General features: G+C 46.0%; 1 protein-coding gene across 1 annotated transcript in view; it reads left to right on the forward strand.

Annotated features, from left to right (window-relative positions):
- Positions 1–24,760, forward strand: part of DUSP29 (dual specificity phosphatase 29) — a 118,900-nt gene that overhangs the window by 61,870 nt on the left and 32,270 nt on the right. Inside the window, exons 2-3 of the mRNA XM_040437671.1 lie at positions 18,177–18,395; positions 18,906–19,126. Of these exons, the coding sequence (XP_040293605.1) occupies positions 18,199–18,395; positions 18,906–19,126 (418 nt within the window). The 5' untranslated portion in view covers positions 18,177–18,198. The remainder of the gene's footprint in view (positions 1–18,176; positions 18,396–18,905; positions 19,127–24,760) is intronic.

A 24,760-nucleotide genomic window follows, 5' to 3' on the forward strand; every position in this document is an offset into this window, starting at 1 on the left:
AAGTCTAACAACATAACTCAATCAAACACGAACAGCATGCAAACAGACATCCCCTCCCCAGTGTCTTAATGAAATAATAGGGAGAGAGGAGACCAGTGGTGTAGCGTGGGTTGCCAGCACCTAAGGCAAGCCAAGTATTGCGCCCCCTGTGACCACGCCACTTTTTACAAATAATGCAGTAGATGTCACCTGCAGTCCTACGTAACACCACAGATAACACAGTGATAACTCTCTGAGTACAGATAATGTAGTAGATGGGTGTGAGGCCCCAGAATTCAAAACACACACAGTGTGACCTGAAGTCTGGGGCCAGGTTTCGGCAGTGTGGGCTAAATTCTATATCCACCTGCAGCCAGCCAGTAGTGCAGGGGCAGCACGTGAGGTGCACGGTGGACCGACGAAGGGCAAAATAATTATATACAGTTCATCAGTTTACTCACGGTTAGCAGAAAGCCTCCCTGGGCTGGCAGCACAGTGTTGAGGTGGACAGCACGAAATCCTCCGGGGCACGCTCTGTGGTAGGTAAACATCAGCCAAGATGGTGGTTGAGGTGCCCTTGATGTTAGGGGTGCTTAGGGTGCTTGTTGCGACTGAGTCCCTTGATGCTATGGTATCCTTCACCTGAATATCCCAAAGGTCCTTGATGCCTGACTTGTAGATTTTATCCTTTGGATGTATATAAGTCCTTTTTTCATGTCCCTTTCTGGACTAAACTTTCATTAGAGCAGAAGTGCTAGATCTGCACTCTTTCGCTCTCAGTATCAGTTTATTAACTGATCTCCACACTGACCTGACTCCACTAATCTGAACTCTGGTCTCAACTGGTCTGACTCCTCTCAACTGACTAACTAGGCCTGAACTAGGTATATATAAGACCTAAGTTATATCCCCATCTAGTGGTGGGATGTATAAATTACACCTAATCTGCCTGGTAACAGGGATTTTGCAGATATAATAGTAAAAAAAATATCATACAATACTGCACAATACATTGTTAAGACCAAAAAGTGCTTTTAAGCAGTGCCCACACACACGTAGTGGGACGCTGCATACGCCTATGGTAAAATGCAAGTCGACCTCGACACATTCTGGACTCGATGTTGTATCTTCCTGTAAGATATAAAAAAGGGAAAAGCATGGATGCATAGGAAAATAATGCCATAACTCACATTCTTGTACTTCTTGTACCTATAAATAAAATGGGTTAGGCAAGCATATCTTAGGCAACAACGAAATGTGACAAATGAGGTAACACAATTTTTTTCTCTGAATACTGCTGATGTACCAGAAACCAATATAGTCCATAAAGATGAAGAGAAACAAAAATAAACATCTCAGGAGGCTCACAGGGTATGAGTCCATTCCCTGGGCTTAAGTAAATGTCAAAGTGGAATAGCACAGAGGCTCAGGTACGTGAAAGTCTATCTCCGGGTGCAGACTTGAACGTTGCAAACAGGCAAATTGTCCCTTAAAAAGTCCTTTAAGGAAAATGGAACAAGAGAACTGTAGATTAGTCCATTTTCTGGATCTGTAGAACTCCAAACAAATTAAGGGTGTCCTCAATGTTGAATTAACATAGCCGTAAATTAACTTCTCGGCTGCTGGAGCAGGAAATCTCCGTAACGGACTGGTGGTTGTCCTCTTGTACTCCTTTCAGATCCACAAAGCGGCTGAGACTTGAGGTTTCCTGAGTTGCAATAACTTCAGCTTCTGGTTGAAGTGTTGGGGTGTTGGTTTTAGCAGGCACTTAAATGTTGAGCCATGAAGTTAAGAACCATTGCAAAGGGTCAGAGGCTAATAATGTTTTTCCAAAAGTCTGTATTGGTCCCTCTGGCTCAGTTGGTTTTTCCAGTTCTGGCTCAATGGGTTGAATTTCTTCTGGAACAGCTTCTTCCTGCGAAGTTTCTACTGGAGTGTCTTCTTTGAGGCACAATTTTAGGCGATTTCTATGTACTACCCGGGATTTGCCCTCTTGAGTAATCTCATACGTATCAGTTTCTGGATTTAGAATAGCAGTAATGGTGTAAAGTTCTCTCTCCCATTTGCTATCTAGTTTGTTGGTTCGATGGTTATTTTTTAACCAGACACGATCACCAATTTTGAGAGGTTCTGCCTTGGCAGATTGGTTATAGTCCTTCTGTTGTTTTTCATGGGCATGTCCCATGCGTTGTCGAACAATCTCTTGTGCATCAATCAAACGCCTTTGGTGTTCAGTCACCCAAACAGTTTTTGGTAGGGGGTTGATTGCATCAGGCACTTGTACGCCCAAAGTAAGGTCAGCAGGTAAGGTACCTTGTCGGCCAAACATAAGGTAGTAGGGTGTATACCCAGTAGAACAATGAATAGTGTTGTTTTAGGTATACATAAGCTGAGGCAATAAAGTAGGCCAATCATTTCTTGTAGCAGGTGGGACTGCTCTTAACATTTCAATTTGGGTTTGGTTCATCTTTTCACAAAGTCCATTCCCTTGGGGATGATATGCTGTGGTCCTGATTTTCTGACAGTTGTGAAAAGTACACAGTTCTTTGAAGAGTTGTGATTCAAAGGCAGATCCCTGATCTGTGAGGATTCTCTCTGGGCATCCATATGGCAACAAGAAATGTTTCCAGAAAGCATCTGCAGTTGTTTTTGCGGTCAAGTCTTTGACAGGCACGGCTACAACAAATTTTGTGTAATGGTCAATAATGGTCATAGCATATGTGTAACCTGAGCGACTTGGTTCCAACTTCACATGATCAATTGCTACTATTTCTAGCGGTGTTCTGCTCACAATGGAATGTAAGGGGGCTCTTTGGTCATGTTTCTCATTTCTTCCAACAGCACAGGTGGAACATTCTCGACACCATTTTTCAATGTCTCCTCTCCTCCCAATCCAATAGAATCTTCTACGGATGGTGGCTTCTGTTTTCTGCACGCCAAAGTGTCCTGATTGATCATGGTACATCTCAAGAATTATTCTTGCATCACGGCGTGGTATTAGGATTTGGTATAGACGATCCCATGTAATTGGGTCTAAAGTTCTTCTTAATAGTAGGCCCTTCTGTAGAAAGAGGTGTTTTCTGTGTCTCCATAGTTTTGACAACTCTAGATCAGCATTCTTTCTGCGGATTCTTTCAGGTGTTCTTCCACTGGTGAAGAAATCTTGCAGTTCACCTAACACTCTGCTTTCATTTTGTAGCTTGATCCATCTTTCTTTGTCTACATGGGACTTTGGATCCACTTGTTGTTGAAGGTTGAAAACCTTTTTCCCTTTGACAGTAATGATATCTTGGTGGGCAAAGTCTTTGTAGAAGGATGGCATTTCTACCTCTTCCCAAATATCTTCTTGTGAAGTAGGGTCTTCTTTGGTCGGCAGACGGGATAATGTATCCGCATTTTCGTTTGCTTGTGAAGGCCACAAAGGGTGTTGCGGCAAGATAATCTTTACATTTTTCTGTGACAGCCCACACGAGTGCGAGAAATTCCAATTTGAAGGAACTGTAGCTTTGGTCGTTCCTTTCAGAACCTCTTAGAGATCTACTAGCGTAGGAAATGACTCTTTCTTTTCCTTCTTGTACTTGTGACAAAACAGCTCCCAGGCCTTTCTTACTTGCATCTGTGTAAAGATGAAATGGCTGTTGGTAATCCGGATAACCTAAGATTGGTGGTTCTGTTAACTTCTTTTTCAGGAGCTGGAAGGCAATTTCTCTTCCATTGTTCCATTCAACTGGTATTGGAGTTTTCTGGTATCTTTTAGGATGCCCTCTAAAAAGTTCCAATATTGGCTCTGCAATTTGGGCAAAGTGAGGAATGAAACGTCTGTAATATCCTGCGAAACTGAGGAAACTTCTTGCCTCCTTCCCCGTAGTAGGAGTAGGCCAATTTCGGACTGCGACTATCTTCTCTGGATCTGGTTTAACACCTTCAGAGCTGACGATATGCCCTAAGTATTTGACTTCTGGCTTCAGTAGATGACACTTGGATGGTTTAACTTTTAGTCCATGATTAATAAGAACTTGAAAAACTTCGGCCAGATGTTTCAAGTGATCTTCATAGGATTTGGAGTAGATGATGACATCATCTAAGTACAACAGGACAGTTTCAAAATTTTTGTGGCCCAGACAACGCTCCATTAATCTCTGAAAAGTTCCAAGCGCAATGCAAAGTCCAAACGGCATGCAGTTGAACTCAAATAGGCCCATAGGGGTGGTAAATGCAGTCTTTTCGCGATCTTCTGGTGCCATTGGTACTTGCCAGTATCCACTGGTTAAATCAAGAGTAGAGAAGTAGGCTAAAGATCCTAAAGCTGTCAAGGATTCCTCTATGCGTGGTAAAGGGTAAGCATCTTTGTGAGTAATTTGGTTAATTTTTCTGTAGTCCACACAGAATCTGATGTTGCCGTCTTTTTTACGGACTAGGACTAGTGGTGCAGCCCATGGGCTATGGCTGTCTTTGATGATATTTGAGTCTTTCATATCTTGAATCATTTGCTTGACGGATTGGTACATAGTAGGTGGTATAGGCCGATACCTTTCTTTGATCGGTGTGAACCTGTAGGGATGGAGTGCTTTATGATATCCACTTCCCCATAGTCTGTAGAATGCTTACTGAAGGCACGGTGATGTTCCTTCACGACTTGCAATACTCCTTCCAATTGGTGTTCTGGTGTTGAAGCATCTCCCACATGAAGTTCTTTCCACCAGGGGGTGTTTAAATTTTGGCCCTGTGGGTGTTGTTTCTTGAGGTCTGTAATCACGCTGATGACATCTTGAAAGGTAACCTGGATCAGCTGTGCAATGGGACGGTATTTGGTTAACGTTACACTGTGATCACTCAAGTTGAGGAGACGAATAGGCACTTTACCTTCAGAGACGGTTACCAGGCTTCTTGCAGCTCCAACTAAAGGATAGTCTTCCAAGACAACTGGCTCTACCAAGGCTTGGTAGTCTTGACCTTGAATTCCAACTATATCTTGGCACCACAGGAGAGTTTCGGTGTTGGGTTTGAGAATCACAGGTTGATTATCTCGGATGCGGACACAGCAGATTTCTCCTTTTTCATTGGCAAATTTCAGTTGTGTGCTCAGTACACAAATGGTTTGTTGGATCACCTTCTTAGAAGCAAAAGAAGCAGTAGGCACTGTAAGGCTTCCAGCATTTCAACATAACAATTCCTGAGGACATTCATGCCTAGGACTATAGGACTATAGTATTTTCTTTGACTTGTACTACAATAATGCCTTGTTGGGATAGGATAGTTCCTCCTATTTGAATGGTAGGTTCCCAGTAACCCAATATTGGTACAGGTTTGCCGTTACTAGCTATGAGACTCAGCCAGGATTCTGGGGCTGGGTAAGTTGATTTTGGTCCCAGTATTTTTCAAATGCAGATTGTTGGATGGTAGTGACGGGATCCTGTGTCAACTAGGGCAACAAAAGGAACTCCATTTATTTGAAGTGTCACTTCTGGACGGGATCCTACATATCTTGGCATCCAATAGGGATCTTCTGGACCTATTGATCTACCTCCCGAGGGGTGGTCCCTGACCTCGGGGGTCGCCCGTTTAACTGCCAGCAGGTGGCTTCAGTATGGCCTGGCTTGTGACAGTATGTACAGATAGGCCGCCTGGGGGTACTAGTGCGGTCAGGTGGGCGTCCGCCTGAATTTATGGAATAAGTCTCTTTATAATCAGGAGAGAAGAGCCTTCTGGACACAGGTTTCTCATCCTCCAGCAATAATGTTTTTTCCCATTGTTCCAATTGTTTGTGAACTTTCTCCAGACTTTTAGTCAGGAATTGGACTTGCTCAGTAAGGGCAGCAACTGCGTCAGGAATTGGGGCTTGAGTTGCCTGACTGACGACAGATAAAGGTTTGACAGGGGTGACCGGCTGTGTTGCTGGCACTACAGCACTACAGCGGATCCAACGGGTTCTGTTGGTGAACTTTTTCCCTGTATACTGATAGCTAATTCTTTGAAGTCTAAGAAAGGCGGCTAACATTCTTAGTTGGCTATTTAAATTGTCTGTGTTGCCACCTTCAATAAGCTGCTCTTTCAGGGTTTTATCCTGATTCTCTGCCTCACGGGGGTCTACTTGTACAACAGCTCTAAGGGCTTCCTGCAAAGATAATGCAAAGTCTCTGAGTGACTCACCCGTTTTCTGTTTCTTACTGAAGAACCTCATCTTGACTTCTGACACGGTCCTGGGTTCAAAGGTGGTGTAGAGACGTTGAAATACCTCCTTTCTGAGCTTGGCCAGGATTTAACTTCTCTGAGAGCAGCTCCTTCCAATTGCGCAAGGAGAATCTCCATCTGCTGTTCTGGGGATACAGGCTACAATCTGAACACAGCAAGCATTTTTTTCTTTAAAGTCCCTTAAAGTGTGAACCTCTCCAGAATACCGTGGGAACCAGGGGGCCCCAAAATAATAAGGCATAGTTAAAGGCATTAAACTTGGCGCTGCAGCAGTTGGTATGGCGCTGGGACCGGCTGTGGCTGCTGCAGGGGGTCCGCGGAGGTCAGCCTGTACGTTATCTTCCTGTACAGACATGCTGACAATAGGTAGATTACAGTTAGGTAGGTTAATTGTGGCGGTAGATACTTTTTATGTAGCGTTGCTATGGGCGACCGCTATTTTGCGGGTGTATGGCCCTTTAAATATTCAATACCGGCTGAATACAATACTCAGGCAGCGCTTACTTAAGCTTCTGTTAGCGCTCCTGGCTAGCGGTACTTCCTTAGACTTAGTGGAGGCTAATTGGAGTACTCACAGACCGAGTACTCTATTTTGGGGGATGGCAGGCAATGCGATCCGCTCCGGCAGCTTGCCTGTGTAAATCCCGCGATACTTTGGGGATACACGCACGTCACACTGTCCTCCCGTGCGCGGCGTCTCCCTTTGATGTGGCCACAGGCAGAGGAGGCGGCGCTGCGTTTGCATACAGGGCTGGCCTCTTTGAAACAACACAGTAAAGGTAGGATGGCCTTTGACCAGACAATTTTGCATAAATGGGCGGCACAATAATTTCCCGCCCTTCAGGGGGTGTCGCTAACTTGTACACAGTGATGGCGCAGTATTATTTTTCAAACCAGAGTTCCGGCGGCCATTTTAATTGCATAGAAACAGTCTATTCACTGACAGCAAGCAGTTATAGTGACACACAAATGTTGGATTTTCTAACTTTTAACACTGCGATCTTTATGCTGGGGACTAGTATAGCACCTCCATATACTTTTCAAGCAGTTTAAACAGTTCTGTAGTCCAAAAAGCGCACAATAAGCAAAAGTCTCTCAATCAAAAAAAGGGGCTTATTCACATGCGACAGTCTCTCAAATATGGCGCAAGGATTAATATCCTGTTCGTGGCGCCAAGAAAATATATGCAGCCAGCCAGTAGCGCAGGGGCAACACGTGAGGTGCTCGGTGGACCGATGAGGGGCCAAATAATAACACACAGTTCATCAGTTTACTCACGGTTAGCAGAAAGCCTCCCTGGGCTGGCAGCACAGTGTTGAGGTGAACAGCACAAAATCCTCCGGGGCACGCTCTGTGATAGGGAAGCATCAGCCAAGATGGTGGTTGAGGTGCCCTTGATGTTAGGGGTGCTTAGAGTGCTTGTTGCGGCAGAGTCCCTTGATGGTTTTTGTCGTGACGCCAGTACCGTTAATGGTGGTACAACCATTAGTAGTAATAACGAGGTAGACAGTGGTAAGATGCAAATCACAACTTTTACTTTTGGTGACTTTGGTTGCAGCAGTTCAAAAAATGCAGTCTCTTGATGTTACAGAGTTGATTCTGCAAATCCACTGTTTCTAGGCTTTTCAGGTTTTTAGTTTGGAGAAGTGGGTTATTTTCAATATCAGTGCAATTTTGGGTGAGGTTGCCGGAGACTATGGTATCCTTCACCTGAATATCCCAAAGGTCCTTGATGCCTGACTTGTAGCTTTTATCCTTTGGATGTATACAAGTCCTTTTTTCATGTCCCTTTCTGGACTAAACTTTCATTAGAGCAGAAGTGCTAGATCTGCACTCTTTCACTCTCAGTATCAGTTTATTAACTGATCTCCACACTGACCTGTCTAGACTAATCTGAACTCTGGTCTCAACTGGTCTGACTCCTCTCAACTGACTAACTAGGCCTGAACTAGGTATATATAAGACCTAAGTTATATATATCTAGTGGTGGGATGTATAAATTACACCTAATCTGCCTGGTAACAGGGATTTTGCAGATACAATAGTACAAAAATCATACAATACTGCACAATACATTGTTAAGACCAAAAAGTGCTTTTAAGCAGTGCGCGCACACACGTAGTGGGACGCTGCACCCCCCCCCCCCCCCCCCCCCCCCCCCAAAACAGATATATGGATGGACATAACATACACTGCTATGAAATATACAGGAGAATACAGCACCATACCTGTTACATCCAGTGACATCTCCTGTGATGTAGACTTTCCTCAGCATCTTCATTTGGAGATAGGACCATCACGATACCTTCTTTCAGCTGCATTTGGTCTCTGCCAAGTTTATCACAAAAAACATTTATGCATTCATCACTTTACTATTGGCCTCTCCCTCCTGGTCCCTCAACACTGTCATCCTGCAGCTACCCCCAATACTGTGCTAGTGTGCGCATATTATTTTTCACCTTGGCCCCCAACAATAATAATCCTCCATTATCAACCCCTTCGCGGAGATTACCCTGTGGATCTATATAGTGGCACCAAGCTGGTCCTATTACTTGACACATTTCTCCCTCCTAAGGCTACTTTCACACTGGTGTTCGGTGCGGATCCGTCTTGTATCTGCACAGAAGGATCCACACTGATAATGCAAACGCTTTTATCCGTTCATAACGGATCCGTTTGCATTATTCATAAAAAAAAAGTCTAAGTCAAAACGGATCCGTCTTGACTTACATTGAAAGTCAATAGGGGACGGATCCGTTTTCAATTGCACCATATTGTGTCAGTGAAAAACGGATCCGTCCCCATTGACTTACATTGTAAGTCAGGACGGATCCGTTTGGCTGCAAGCAGCGTTTTGGTGTCCGCCTCCAGAGCGGAAAGGAGACCAAACGCAGCCAAACTGATGCATTCTGAGCGGATCCTTATCCATTCAGAATGCATTGGGGCTGAACTGATCCATTTTGGGCCGCTTGTGAGAGCCCAGAAACGGATCTCGCAAGCGGACCCAGAAACGCCAGTGTAAAAGTAGCCTTAGCAGTGAGATAATCTTAAACCAGAGTATGTTGATTAGCTACTATAACTAGCTGGGATTGTACATCATTGGTCTGTTTGAGGAGGCCTAACACATCCCATACTTGATCATCTTGATAATCTGTGGCTAACACCAACTTGTCCCACATCTGCATTACCATTGGATAGAATAAACTAAATACTAAAGAACTTGTTTGCAATACTCATTTCTACAACGTGGGGTCTTCCGTTGGGCCTGCCACCAGGGGGCCTCTACCCACCCTGCAATTGGGATGGGGACTGCTGTAGAGTTAAAATTGAGACTTTCATCAGTAGATCTCTGATTTTTAACAAAGTCAGTACAGCTCATATCCGCTATTTCTGACCCTGATACGAGTATGGCCAGGCAGGGCATAGTCTTGGAACTCACAGGGCTGTGAGTGCACATCCAACAGTTTTTATAATTGTCCTCCAACATGACCTGATGATGCTTGATGAGGGCATTGACCCAGTCATTTTTCAGGTTCACATGTAGAGCTTGAATGCTCAGAGCCAGGACTACCAGTACAAAGATCCTCATCTTCAGGACTTGGCACCTTCTTGCAGTGTGAGGTATGGATCCAGTTGAGCTTTCCCTCTACTTTCACCGCTGTGTGTGTAGTCAGAAGAACTTGGAAAGGACCATCAAATTTGGGATCCAGACCTTTTCTCACGTGCCTCTTTATCACCACCCAGTCACCTGGTTGCAGACTGAGTTCCTTCTACTGAGTCAGGATCTGGAAGTGAAGCAAACACCTGTTTATGAGTGTGTTCCAACCTTTTTGTGAGGGTCCGCATGTAACTGGTCAGACTGTCATTATTCATCTGCAGCTGCTGGGGAAAGTACAACCCTAGCCTATGGGCACTTCTAAACAGGATCTCAAATCGGGATAACCCTGTCTTCTTGTTTGGGGTGATCCTTACTGAATACAGGGCCAGAGGTAAGCACTCTGTCCAGGGCCTCTGGATCTCCCGCATGGCATTTTGTATTTTTAGTTTCAATGTGACATTCAGGCGCTCAACTCGGCCACTGCTGGGGATAGTAAGCTATAAGGAAGGCTTGGGTCACCGCTAATGCTTGCATAACCTCTCTCATCACTTCACCTGTAAAGTGGGAACCTCTGTCTGACTCAATAACTTTAGGAACACCATACCTGCATATCAGTTAACTGACCAGTTTTGTTGCAGTGTTCTTGGCACTGGCTTTGGCTATTGGGAAGGTTTCTGGCCAACCTGAAAAGAGATTAAAACAGATGAGAACAAACTCATACACTCCTACCTTTGGTAGTTGTATGTAATATATCTGCAGTCTCTGGAACAGGTAAAGTGGCCTAGGGGTCTGCTTGCTTGGAGTCTTCACCACTTGTTATTCAATGCACAGACCATACATCCTTGTGTGAATCAAGCTGCTACCGTAGAGAATCCTGGAGCAATCCACACCGCATTAACCACACTTACCATGGCACCTTTTCCTAGGTGAGTGGGCCCGTGGGCCTCCTGAGCCATAGCTGGATACAGAGGGCGCGGTAGACAAGTTCTGTCTTTGTTTTTCTATACTCCGGCCTTTCTATACTCTGGCCTAGCCCATTGTTTAGTCCACAGTTCTTTCTCTTTAAGTGGGGCCTGTTCAAACAACTTAATTAAAATGTCTTTAGATATTTCCAGTTTTTAAGGCTCTTACTGGGGTGGCACCAGCTTGCTTGGCTGCCTTGTCAGTAGTGATGTGCGGCATAGACAATATTCGAATTCGCAATATTTTGCAAATTTTTGCCCGAATATTTGCCATAAATTAGCAATTTCGAGAATTTGTGATCTCCATTCATTATTTACTTGATTGCAAAAATCAGCAATGTAATATATTCACACAAAAAATTTGCAATTAGAATATTCGCGATCAACACTAACCTGGGGTAGGCAACATTCCTATTGGTTGCTAGTGATGTTGCTAAGTGCCGATATTCGCAATAAATTCGCGAAAAATTTGCAATTAGCATATTTGTGAATACGAATATATAGTACCATATTCTAAATATTCGCAAATTCTCAAAGTGGCGATATTTGCAATAAAAATTCGCGATTCGAATATTCGAGCTCAACACTACTTGTCAGCTCTGTCATTGCCTTTTGCCTCACTGTGGTACACGTTGTGTGAGCCTTTACCTTTACAATAGCTATTTCTTCTGGCAACAGTAAAGAGTTCATCAGTTCAAGCACAGAGTCTTTGTTTTTAATAGGCTGACTTGCAGAAGTTAAAAAGTCTCTAGTCCGCCATATGGGTCCATAGTCATGTGCAATACCAAAAGCATAACTGGAGTCCATGTAGATGTTCACCTTCTTCCCCTTGGCCAATTTACACGCCTCAGTGAGTGCCTTCAGCTCTGCCTACTGCGCAGACATGTGTGGAGGGAGTGGTTCACCAACGGCTGTCTCATGCTGTGTGACCACTGCATATGCAGTGTGGAATCGGCCACCCTCTCCCATAAATGAGGTGTTTGCACAACTAACGGGTAGTCCAACACTATTTCTGAGGCGTTTTCAATCATTGCCTACCGCGACTGCCCTGACGCAGGAGGGGTGCCGTGAGCAACAGGGTCTAACCTGGCTGAAAAGTACGCCACTGGGCGCTGGCGGTCACCATGTACTGTGACCCTGCATTTTTGAACAGAACAACTGAAATTCCTCATCATATTTTGGAATACCCAGGGTTGGGGCGGAGGTTATGCACAGCTTCACTGTATGAAAATTATTCACTGCCTTTTCTGTCAGGTGAAATAGGTCAGATGACAGACAATCATGCAGAGGCTGCATTAACATCTGGGCATGTCTAATCCAGGAGCAACAGTATGACACCAGCCCCAAAAACACCCTTAGGCTTTGTGCTCCTTTGGGCACTTGAATCCTTTCAACAGCCTCCTTTCTTTCTGGGGTTTTCAAAATTGTCACCTTGTTAACTTCTCTAAGAACATGAACCATCCTGTAACTGACAGGCTGCCCCTTAACTGGGTTTCTTCTTAAACTAACAATTGGGTAACAACCGTATTTTATCTTTGGTTTAACTGGCTCAGATTCATGGACAAAAACAGTTTCTCCCATAAATCCCACAGCCGGTACATAACAAGGGGTTAACTGATGAGGCTGCAAGAAACTCTTTCCTACTCTCTCTCTCATTATTTGTCTGGCAGTTTTCCTCTTTTGCTCCCCGGACTTATTTGGTATGGTCCCCATGGTCTGTCTCAGTCCAATCCCAGAATTTGGGTCTCGCTCACAAGGCACTTTAAATCCTGAATTACATAATTTGCCGGACGAGCTTCCCCTAGGTCCTCCACCCTCGGATTATAATCCTTCTGGTACACCTAGTTAAAACACACCCTAGGTCCTCCTCCCTCAGACAGTCCTTATGGTTCACCTAGTCTAGGTCCGCCTCCCTCAGACAGTCCATCTGGTTCACATAGTCTGGACTTACATGCAAACCACCTTGCAGACCCACCAGGTCTATAATAACCTCAAAATGGGGTGTCCCTTACAAGTACCCAGCTCTCCATCTCCATATGTTCTCTATCTCAGCAAACAATGTTCCCACAGGTTCTGCAACAGTAATTCCTGCATGTACATTTAACCCAAACACCCCTCACTCCCTGTAGTTAGAAGACATATTTACCAGGCAACATAGACAAGATACCTCCCATAGTGTAGGTCATACAGATACACAGACAGACAAGACACAATGCTCCCTGAGAGAGATGGCAGTCAAAACCGGACTCGATGAGTTGGAACTTCAAAGAATATTCTTCTTCTTCTGAGGGGAGACACAATCAACAATTCCTCCAGACTCTCACAGACAGAAATCTCTTGTAGTCTCTGTCCGTCCCCTCCCTGCGCTCAGAGCGCAATCTCCTGCCAGGGGAATTCTCTTGCCCTGGTTAATTGCTACCTGGGAGGCGCCTGACACACAACACAAACCACAGAAAACACAGAGAAGAATACCCACAATAGAGTAAAACTTTCCTTCTCAGTCTGAGGTTCTAAGGACCAAAGATTTCAACACCAGCTGCTACTCACAGTGTGATCATCGTCCAGCAGACAGACAGACAGCCGTGACGTAACGAAACAAAGCAACTAGAGGCAGACAAGATTGCCCTCCTCAAGTGCCTTTTGTAACACCCCGGAGGTCATCTATGTCAGCTACTGATGCTTCATTCTCTCTCAAGCACCAAGTTTCAACCTCACAAACTACTTTTATACATATATCAACAACTCCTTCACATCCATGATCCCTAATCCATCCACCATAAGTTTGTTTGAACTTTTCCCACACCTCCTCTAGAGTCTTTCCTGTCTTGTAACCCTCTGGGACACTAAAGTTATTTTTCATTGTCTATTATATCCTGTTATTTTATGTCAAATAATATCAACAACAATGCCAGAAAACTAGTTCAGACACCTATTTTCACCTTCAGTTTCCCTAGCTTCCTCACTATATCTACCTAGTGTAGTCTATACTGAAGTAAGTTCTACAATCAAGATTCAACACCCTAACATGGGGTTCCAAGGTTCTTGATTACCCTTCCTGACATTAACAGTAATTCTTCATAAGACATAAAGATCAAAACAGACATATAGCAGTACTCCAAGAGTTAAACCAACAACATTCCAAAAACTAGTCCAAATGTGACCCAGTCAAGTTATCATTATCAGTCATTTTTGTCCTTACCCAATAATCATAGGAATATTATCTCCTTAGAGTTCTTTACCAAAAACAGGTTGGACTGTAAATTGGCTTTTCAGACTCCAACTCCACACCAATTTGGACAGACAGGAGATGAGGCACAGATTTTAGCAAGATAAAGTCTCTTACCTTGCAGCGCTGCTTTAAGTGGAACTGTACGTCCTCTGACCATCTGACCATGGTTATCGGGGTGTTGAAGGAGAGCCGATTCATCCAGCCCCATGTTGGGCACCAAGAATTTTGCTGGGGAAATGACCCCTGCTTCTATGATTATCAGGGTCCAAATCCAAGAAGGTTGTATGTGCACATAGAGAAAACTGATACAGACATGATAGCTGAACCAAGTAATCTGTTTATTGTTTGAAGAATACAATCTTATATCAGAATTTTACTGGCAGACATCCAACAGCCGAGGGCGTCACATAACTTAAGCGAAAATCACAAAGACAGAGAAGCGAGACAGTTTCTTATTAGAAAAGGATATGAAACTTAAAAGCAGAAGTTTCTCTATTCCGAGAATAGAGAAGGTGGGCTCAACTGTTCCCCCGCAGCTGCACGTAGCTGTCCTCTCATTGAACACTGGTTTAGGGATACAAAATGGATTCCTTTCTCCCACACCTGGGAAATTCCCCCTCTGGGCAACAAGCCCAGGCCAAAACTGAAGAAAAATACCACAGTCTGCACTGCACTGCAATACTGGCAGTGTGGCACTGTTTAATTTGAAATTGTGCCTCTGGCTCGCTTGCTTCACTCAGGGGCAGGCTGTAACTTGGCTGAGAGGCTCAGTGAGGCAGCACGGCAGCCATCTTCTTCTTATTGCTCTGCAGTGCAGTGTCCTTCCCGTCTGGAAGGTGGGAGGCGCCAACAAAGGAGTGCCATGCGCGCCTGATGATTCATCAGAGGCGGACGCTCAGTTTGGCTGATACCGCTCCTCAGCATTGTGGAGTCCACTGGCTGCGCAGCACAGTGGCCTCAGCCTGCGCTTATTAGCAAGATTCAGCACAGTTCAGACAGCACATACTACTTAGCAATAAAATTAAAAGTTAGATGACGGCCAGGCCGGCGCCCCCTGCAGTCTGGCGACCGGGGCAATGGCCCCCCCCCCAATGCTACGCCACTGGAGGAGACACATGTAATGGGCTTATCTCCTGAGTGTATCATAGGGTGAGCTACTCCTCTACACCGGAGTTGGCTACTCCTAGAGTCAGCTATTTTAATCCTATCACTAACACAATAGAACAAAGGGACAAATAAACTAACACATTCATTGGGAGTCTCAGTGCAGAGATTCACACCCTGCACCTTTAATGGGCAATAGGAAAATGTGGAATATAACTCCACACATAAATCAGGGTTAATAGTTCCTTGTAAACCTGGAGGTCTGAAGGGGGTCTCCATAGTTCTGGGTCCATAGTCCGTAGGAAGGAGGCTAGCCCTCAGGATTCTACAGCAGCCCCAGTGACTGTTCAGTCCATCACAGTTTCTAATATGTAAGCCCCACAAAGTGACTTCATAACTGAACTGGTTCTGGGTTTTCAAAATTTTCTTAAACATTTTAAGATGTGCTTCTAAACTTCTAAGCCTTCTAACGTCTAAAATGATCAAAACATGAAGTAGACATATGGGGAATGTAATGTAATACTTTTTTAGAGGTATTAGTATCTATTTAAAAGTAGAGAAATTGAATTTGCTAATTTGCTAATTTTTCAAAATCTTTTGTAAATTTGGTGGGGTTTTTTATAAATAAAAATTAAATATTTTGACTCACATTTACCACTGCCATGAAGTACAATATGTGACGAGAAAACAATCTCAGAATGGCCTGGATAAGTAAAAGCATTTTATAGTTATCACCACATAAAGGCCTCATGCACACGACCGTGCCGTTTTTTTTGCGGTCAGCAAACCACGGATCCGCAAAAAACGGAAGCTGTCCGTGTGCCTTCCACAATTTACGGAACGGGCGGCCCATTTTAGACATGCCTATTCTTGTCCGCAAAACGGACAAGAATAGGACATGCTATATTTTTTTTGCGGGGCCTCGGAACGGAGCAAAGGATGCGGACAGCACACAGAGTGCTGTCCGCATCTTTTGCGGCCCCATTGAAGTGAATGGGTCCGCATCCGAGCTGCAAAAAATGCGGCTCGGATGCGGACCACAAAAACGGTCGTGTGCATGAGGCCAAAGTGACACATGTCAGATTTGCTAAAAATGGCCTGGTCCTTAAAGTGAAAGTGGCAGGGTCCTGTAGGGGTTAAGCCTCATTAACACGTCAGTGTTTTGCTCAGTGATTGTGAGCTAAAACTAGGATTGAAGCCTCCACAGACATACGGTATAAGGGAAAGATCTGCACATGTTCTGTGGTTAGAGCTGCACCTGGTTTTGGCTCAAAATAACAATAATGTAATGCTAAAGAGTCATAGCTTTTTTTGTCTATTTTTTTTTAATACATTTAGCTTGACAGACAGCAGGCGTCAGTATTTTACTGTATGTAGTATTGTACAATAGTTACCAGTTCAAGACCTAACAAAGCATGTGAAGCTACTAAAAAAATCTTACACTTGAGTGAATCTAAGACAGGTGTCCAAAGAAGGAAGCAGTGCCAAACTGCACATAGAATAAACACATGAAATTAATCTGGTGAAACTTTGCGCAGAAGACCATTATATTCCTGTAGTAATTAAAAACCCACAACAGGATCAATAACACCATCAAGGATGGTAAGGCTATATTATACCAGAGTAGGGATTACCTCAAAATCTAAACCAGTACTGATGATGTGACTGCTAACAAAAGAAACAAGATATTGTCACGATCAGTGTGGGGGGGAAACAACCACACTGAACACAGCAGGGAAGGGGAACAGTAACTGGGCCTGGAAACAAGGGGGAAGGAACAGGACACCTCCTAAACAACCCTGATCCGGGCCCTAACTACCTATCAATATGAATAGACCATGAAGGTAGGATACCTAGGCCCTAATTTCCCTATAAGGCCCTGGAATAAGGTTAGGACCAGAGACAACCCATTCCTCCCAAGATGGACGAATGGAAGTCTCTGTCTCAGGCCCAGATACAAACAACAGGGAATAATACAAAACACAAACAAACGTGACACTTAACTTCTGAAGAGAGGGACGAACAGGAACACCAGAGGCGACCTCACACCAGCTCAGCCAAACCCAAATGAAACTATCTACCGCATAGTCAGAATGGAGGGGTCAGACTATAAAGGGTAGAAGTGATGACCACTGAACAACAGCTGAGAAAAGGGAAGTGGTCATTTACACTATCAATGCTGAATCAAGAGAAATCAAGAAGGCTTTTAGATTCCTCCACGCTCAGCCAGTCTTCTTGATCTCCTGCCATCAGTCACATGAGGGACCGTGACAGATATATTATGACACATACATGCAGGGGCGTAACTACCATAGTGGCAGACCATGCGACTGCTATGGGGCCCAGGGCAATAGAGGGCCAAGTTGGGATCATCCCCTCTTCTAGTGGGGGTGAAAACTTGGTCAGAACTCTACCCTCTAAAGAAACAACTTGTAGCAAATGAGTCAGTGAAAAAATGTCCAAAGGGTCATTGAAAAAGGTCTAGGCAGAAACCCTTCTGTCCTGTGTGGGGGGCCTGGTTTTACCTTTGCTATGGGGCCCTTACTTCTCTATGTACCCCACTGCATACCTGGTTATATTATTTGAGTCATCCATGTAAAAATTAAGCATCAAAATTCTCTTGATGCTCCATCATAACTATTTGTCACCTATCCACCGGAGAGTGCTAAGTATAGTGAGGGTTTGACCATTGGGACCCACACACCCATCACAATCCCTGCCTCTCCATTAATCTCTATGGGACTTCCAGATATAGCACTGTAATCGACTTTTCTTCAGCAGTCCCACAGAGTTGAATGGAGCAGCGCACATGTGTGACCCTCAGTCTAATAATTCTGGGCACTCCGGGACCCCCATTCTTGTGATCGATGGGGTCCCAACAGTCAGACTTCCACCAATCAGATACTTATCAACTATCCTGTGATAAATTGGTATGTGCAACAATTCATTTCACTTCAAGACTTTGCTGTGTGGCAAGGCATTAGGTTATGCCATGTGTGTATCTCAGTCTCCTGAGCTATTAATTTGACTGCTTATCTTTCGAATTCTTAACTACCCGAGAATATCTGGAATCTGGACCTAGATTTAATTCTGCACACTTTTACCCATATAGAGACCACAGGAACAGTACGTCTATGCCAGTTGCCCAATCAAGAATGCCTGCTGACACAGCTAGCCGTAAGAAGACTAATGCATATGCAGCAGTGGCTGTGGATCCAGATACTGGATATAGCACTCCTGGGGCATTTGAGTTAGAGAGACTATTTTGGCATGGAGCAGCCAAATACACCCATGTAAATGAAGTTTTCCCCAACTTGTACATTGGAGACGAGTGAGTATAGTCATAATGTGCTTATAAACCTAATTAAGAACAACATTTAAGAAACTACGATTGGAAGTAAAGCCAACCGTACACTTGAAAAAACAGTTGGCAGTATTGGCCGACATACATGTAATGTGAATGGCCAACTTAACCCCTTAGTGACAACCCATATGTGTTTTTACGGCGTTCACTAAGGGGCCTTATGCGGAAAAATAAAAACGCTATAGCTCTTGGAACGCGACGATGAAAAACGGAAGAAAAACGCTTGGTCAGTAAGCCAATGGGTTAATGAACAAATGCTAGATTTACCCAAATGTGATTAGAACTTCTGATATAATATTTTTGGAAACTTTATGGCGGGAATTTATGAGGAGGGCAATATTTGGAGTCTGTGTTAGCATACTTTGCACCAAATTTATCTAAGCCATAATACTCGAACATTTTAGCCTGTATTTCCTGTCAATAAAATAGTGGTAAATTAGTACACTAAGTTTGTTTAACTTTTTTTTTTTTTTAAAGGAAAACTGCATTAGAACGCTATGGTTTGGAGAAAAATGGCTTCACTCACATTCTCAATGCTGCACATGGGCGCTGGAATGTGGACACAGGAGCAGAGTATTACAGTGATATGGACGTGGAGTATTATGGGGTGGAAGCAACAGATCTACCCAGTTTTGACTTAAGTCAGTTTTTTCACCCTGCAGCTGAATTCATTCACAAGGCACTAAGCAAGTCAAATAGTAAGTATAAAATGTAGGCATATAAAAATAAAACTTCATTTTCTCAATCACTCCTAAGTGCAAACATATGGTTAAAGGGGTATTCTGGTTACCATAAATATGACTTATGTTTTAGACTAATTCATCATCAATATTTACCTAATATAATGTCAATTTCACATATTTACCATTCAGTAGTTATAATAGTAGTTTTCTTCCTCTGCTACCCACTGTGTTTCCTTATAAATTACCATGGCATCATAGTATGGCATTGTGAAACAATGGGAGTGTTAGGCTACATGCACACGACACATTTTTTCACAGCCATCACAAGTCTGTTTTAAGACCAAATGTAGTCTATGGGGTTATTCACACGGCAGTTTTTTTGACTGTCAGTGAAAAACGGACTTAAAATACAATTGAATGGGTAAATTTTTAACGTCCGTTTCTCAGAAACGTCCGTTAGAAATGTCAGTTTTTAAATGACATTTTTTTTCACTGTCATGTGCATGTAGCCTTAATGTGTTGGTGATTACTGAGTAGAGGGGGCATGACAGGACTGTGATATCAGGCAGCCAATCAATAAATATCAACACTCATGAACAAGCACAAAATCACAGCAGGAAATCTAGGCATTGTGGGTATTGTAGTCTTTAAAGTTTTGTGAGGGAAGATCAGGCGCCATGATACTCTCAGGCCTCTTTCACACTTGCGTTGTCCGGATCCGGCGTGTACTCCACTTGCCGGAATTACACTCCGGATCCGGAAAAACGCAAGTGTACTGAAAGCATTTGAAGACGGAACCGTCTTCCAAATGCTTTCAGTGTTACTATGGCACCCAGGACGCTATTAAAGTCCTGGTTGCCATAGTAGGAGCGGGGAGCGGGGGAGCGGTATACTTACAGTCCGTGCGGCTCCCGGGGTGCTCCAGAATGACGTCAGAGCGCCCCATGCGCATGGATGACGTGATCCATGCGATCACGTGATCCATGCGCTTGGGGCGCCCTGACGTCACTCTGGAGCGCCCGGGGAGCCGCACGGACGGTAAGTACACTGCTCCCCCGCTCCCCGCTACACTTACCATGGCTGTCAGGACTTTAGCGTCCCGGCAGCCATGGTAACCACTCTGAAAAAGCTAAATGTCGGCTCCGGCAATGCGCCGAAACGACGTTTAGCTTAAGGCCGGATCCGGATCAATGCCTTCCAATGGGCATTAATTCCGGATCCGGCCTTGCGGCAAGTGTTCCGGATTTTTGGCCGGAGCAAAAAGCGCAGCATGCTGCGGTATTTTCTCCGGCCAACAAACGTTCCGTACCGGAACTGAAGACATCCTGATGCATCCTGAACGGATTACTCTCCATTCAGAATGCATTAGGATAATCCTGATCAGGATTCTTCCGGCATAGAGCCCCGACGACGGAACTCTATGCCGGAAGACAATAACGCAGGTGTGAAAGAGCCCTCAGTGTGTTGCAGGCAGGAGCTAGACAAATGGATTGCAAGGTAAATTGAAACTCTGGTTATATGTATAGATATGGAATCTAGTTGGGTCACAGCTTGTTGCCTTAATGCAGTTTTTCAAAAATGTTGTTACTTTACTGGAATACCCCTTTAAAACAAACTCCAATTTTAACACATGGTGCTCAAATTACTCTACTTCCCTTAAACACTGTAAATTATAAAACTCGATCTGTCTGCATCCACCACTAGAGGGAACTCAATGTATATTGATTTATACATTATACAGATACTATTGAGCTCAATTGGAGTGGTAAAATATTCATGCAATTAACTCTCTCTAGTGGTATTTGTTGTCAAATACTGTTGAAGAACAAGCTTCAGTTCAGTACCCCAAATTACACTACTGATCTGCTTCTATGGAAGATCCGCTCTTTTACCACTGCCATCAGCTGTATCTAATGTAAAAAGCTTTCACAGCTATACAGAAAGAGCTGCAGCACAAATGCCCCTTAGCTGCCTGTCTGAAATAAATCTAGCATAGCAATTGTAGCAATGAATGAGGGAGCTCATGAACCATATCAGGCACAGGTCAGCTTTGTTAGAGATTGTCTTGTACTATATTATAGCAGTTTTTTTTATTTATTTTTTACATTAATCTTGAGATAGCACCTTTAAGATAAAAATATCAGAATGATATTCTAATAAAGTTATGCTATTTGGCAAATTTACCCTAAAGAAACAGTTCCCAAAAATGCCAAGCAAGAGGGCTTGCCACTCATGAGGATTGTTGTCTCAACCATGAAAGGATGAGATAAGAGTAACCATTTTAAACAAACCAAGGCAAACATGTTAAAATACACATTGGGAATCAGTGCCACTGTATACTAATATGGATCCTAAATGCACAAGCCCCAAGTTTGTGGCAGTAGTGCAGTTTTGTGCCTCCCCATCTACCAAAATATAAAATTAGCCTTAAAGAACAACTCTGGTAATTTGTATTCAACCTATATGGGTGCATTCACACTATCGTGAGCAGGTCCTCGGAAAAAAGTGTGGGAACTCACCCAAGATCCACTGCCACCCTGACCCCCCCCCAAAAAAAAATAATATATATATATATATATATATATATATTTCGCAGAAAATTCAGTGCAGCATAAAACATAAACAAAAACTGGAATTTGAGCTATATGTCTGTTCAGGCATAATTTGTCACTTCACAGTTCTGAAGACTCAGGGGTGCTGGCTGGCTTAGCCTCGAGGGGTGCTGGCTGGCTTAGCCTCAGGGGTGCTGGCAGGCTTGGCCTCAGGGGTGCTGACAGGCTTGGCCGGGCAGAAGGAGTGTGCGAGACTGTGAGGCCTTTTTTCTCCAAGCTTCTCCGGAAAAAAAATATTTTTAATTACACCTCAGGTCAGACCACCAATCAGACCCCCAATGTTAATCAGACCTCAGCTAACAGCCCCAATAAGATCCCCAATGTTAATAAGACCCCAATAAGACCTCAGATCACACCTAAGCTCAGACCCCAATAGGAATGACCCCCAATCAGACCTCAGAAAAGAGCCACATGCCTCATAGTAGCCCCCAGTAGCCTCATAGCAGCCCCCAGTAGCCTTATAGCAGGCCCCAGTAGCCTGTCCATCAGCCCCCAGTGCCTCTCCATCAGCCCCAGTGCCTCTCCATCAGCCCCCAGTGCCTCTCCATCAGCCCCCAGTGCCTCTCGATCAGCCCCCAGTGCCTCTCCATCAGCCCCCAGTGCCTCTCCATCAGCCCACAGTGCCTCTCCACCAGCCCCCAGAGCCTCTCACCAGCCCCCAGAGCCTCTCACCAGCCCCCAGTGCCTCTCCATCTGCCTCCAGTGCCTCTCCATCATCCCCCAGTGCCTCTCCATCAACCCCCAGTGCCTCTCCATCAGCTCCCAGTGCCTGTCCATCAGCCCCAGTGCCTCTCACCAGCCCCCAGTGCCTCTCCATCAGCCCCCAATGCCTCTCCATCTGCCCCAAGTGCCTCTCCATCTGCCCCCAGTGCCTCTCCATCTGCCCCCAGTGCCTCTCTATCAGCCCCCAGTGCCTGTCTATCAGCCCCATAGCCTCTCCATCAGCCCCAGTGCCTCTCCGTCTGCCCCAGTGCCTCTCCTTCAGACCCCAGTGCCTCTCCATCAGCCCCCAGTGCCTCTCACCAGCACCCAGTGCCTCTCCATCAGCCCCCAGTGCCTCTTACCAGCCACCAGTGCCTCTCCATCAGCCCCCAGTGACTCTCCATCAGCCCCAGTGCCTCTCACCAGCCCCCAGTGCCTCTCCATCAGCCCCAGTGCCTCTCACCAGCCCCCAGTGCCTCTCCATCAGCCCCCAATGCCTCTCCATCTGCCCCAAGTGCCTCTCCATCTGCCCCAAGTGCCTCTCCATCAGCCCCAGTGCCTCTCTATCAGCCCCTAGTGCCTGTCCATCAGCCCCAGTGCCTCTCCATCTGCCCCCAGTGCCTCTCCATCAGCCCCCAGTGCCTCTCCATCATCCTCCAGTGCCTGTCCATCAGCCCCCAGTGTCTATCTGCCTCCAGTGCCTGTCCATCAGCCCCCAGTGTCTCTCCATCAGCCCCCAGTAGCCTCTCCATCAGCCTCCAGTGCCTCTCCATCAGCCCCCAGTGGCTCTCCATCAGCCCCCAGTGCCTCTCCATCAGCCCCCAGTGCCTCTCCATCAGCCCCCAGTGCCTCTCCATCAGCCCCCAGTGCCTCTCCATCAGCCCCCAGTGCCTTTCCATCAGCCCCAGTGCCTCTCCATCAGCCCCCAGTGCCTGTCCATCAGCCCCAGTGCCTGTCCATCAGCCCCAGTGCCTCTCCATCACCCCCCAGTGCCTCTCCACCAGCCCCCAGTCCCTTTCCATCAGCACCCAGTGCCTCTCACCAGCCCCCAGTGCCTCTCCATCAGCCCCCAGTGCCTCTCCATCAGCCCCCAGTGCCTTTCCATCAGCCCCAGTGCCTCTCCATCAGCCCTCAGGCCCCCTAGTCAGTGCCTCTCCATCAGCCCCCAGGCCCCCCAGTCAGTGCCTCTCCATCAGCCCCCAGGCCCCCAGTCAGTGCCTCTCCATCAGCCCCCAGGCCCCACAGTCAGTGCCTCTCCATCAGCCCCCAGGCCCCCCAGTCAGTGCCTCTCCACCAGCCTCATAAAATAAAATAAAACACCTACCCTCTATTGCTCAGCCCACAGTGCCTCTCCATCAGCCCCGAGTGCCTCTCCATCAGCCCCTAGTTCCTCTCCATCAGCCCCCAGTGCCTCTAACCAGCCCCCAGTGCCTCTCCATCAGCCCCCAGTGCCTCTCCATCAGCGCCCAGGCCCCCCAGTCAGTGCCTCTCCACCACCCTCATAAAATAAAATAAAACACTTAGCCTCTCCTGCTCAGCCCACAGTGCCTCTCCATCAGCCCCCAGTGCCTCTCCATCAGCCCCCAGTTCCTCTCCATCAACCTCCAGTGCCTCTAACCAGCCCCCAGTGCCTCTCCATCAGCCCCCAGTGCCTCTCCATCAGCCCCCAGTGCCTCTCACCAGCGGCCCCCTAGTCAGTGCCTCTCCATCAGCCCCCAGGCCCCCTAGTCAGTGCCTCTCCATCAGCCCCAGGCCCCCCCCAGTCAGTGCCTCTCCATCAGCCACCAGGCCCCCCAGTCAGTGCCTCTCCATCAGCCCCCAGTCAGTGCCTCTCCATCAGCCCCTAGGTTCCCCAGTCAGTGCCTCTCCACCACCCTTATAAAATAAAATACTTACCCTCTCCTGCTCAGCCCACAGTGCCTCTCCAACAGCCCCAGTGTCTCTCCATCAGCCCCCAGTTTCTCTCCATCAGCCCCCAATGCCTCAAACCAGCCCCCAGTGCCTCTCCATCAGCCCCCAGTGCCTTTCCATCAGCCCCAGTGCCTCTCCATCAGCCCCCAGTGCCTGTCCATCAGCCCCAGTGCCTGTCCATCAGCCCCATTGCCTGTCCATCAGCCCCAGTGCATCTCCATCTGCCCCCAGTGCCTGTTCATCAGCCCCAGTACCTCTCTATCTGCCCCCAGTGCCTCTCCATCAGCCCCAGTAGCCTCTCCATCAGCCCCCAGTGCCTTTCCATCAGCCCCAGTGCCTCTCCATCAGCCCCCAGTGCCTCTCCATCAGCCCCCAGAGCCTCTCCATCAGCCCCCAGTGCCTCTCCATCAGCCCCCAGTGCCTC

The sequence above is a fragment of the Bufo bufo genome, chromosome 6 (genome assembly GCF_905171765.1).
Source record: "Bufo bufo chromosome 6, aBufBuf1.1, whole genome shotgun sequence".
In the NCBI taxonomy this organism is placed as follows: domain Eukaryota; kingdom Metazoa; phylum Chordata; class Amphibia; order Anura; family Bufonidae; genus Bufo; species Bufo bufo.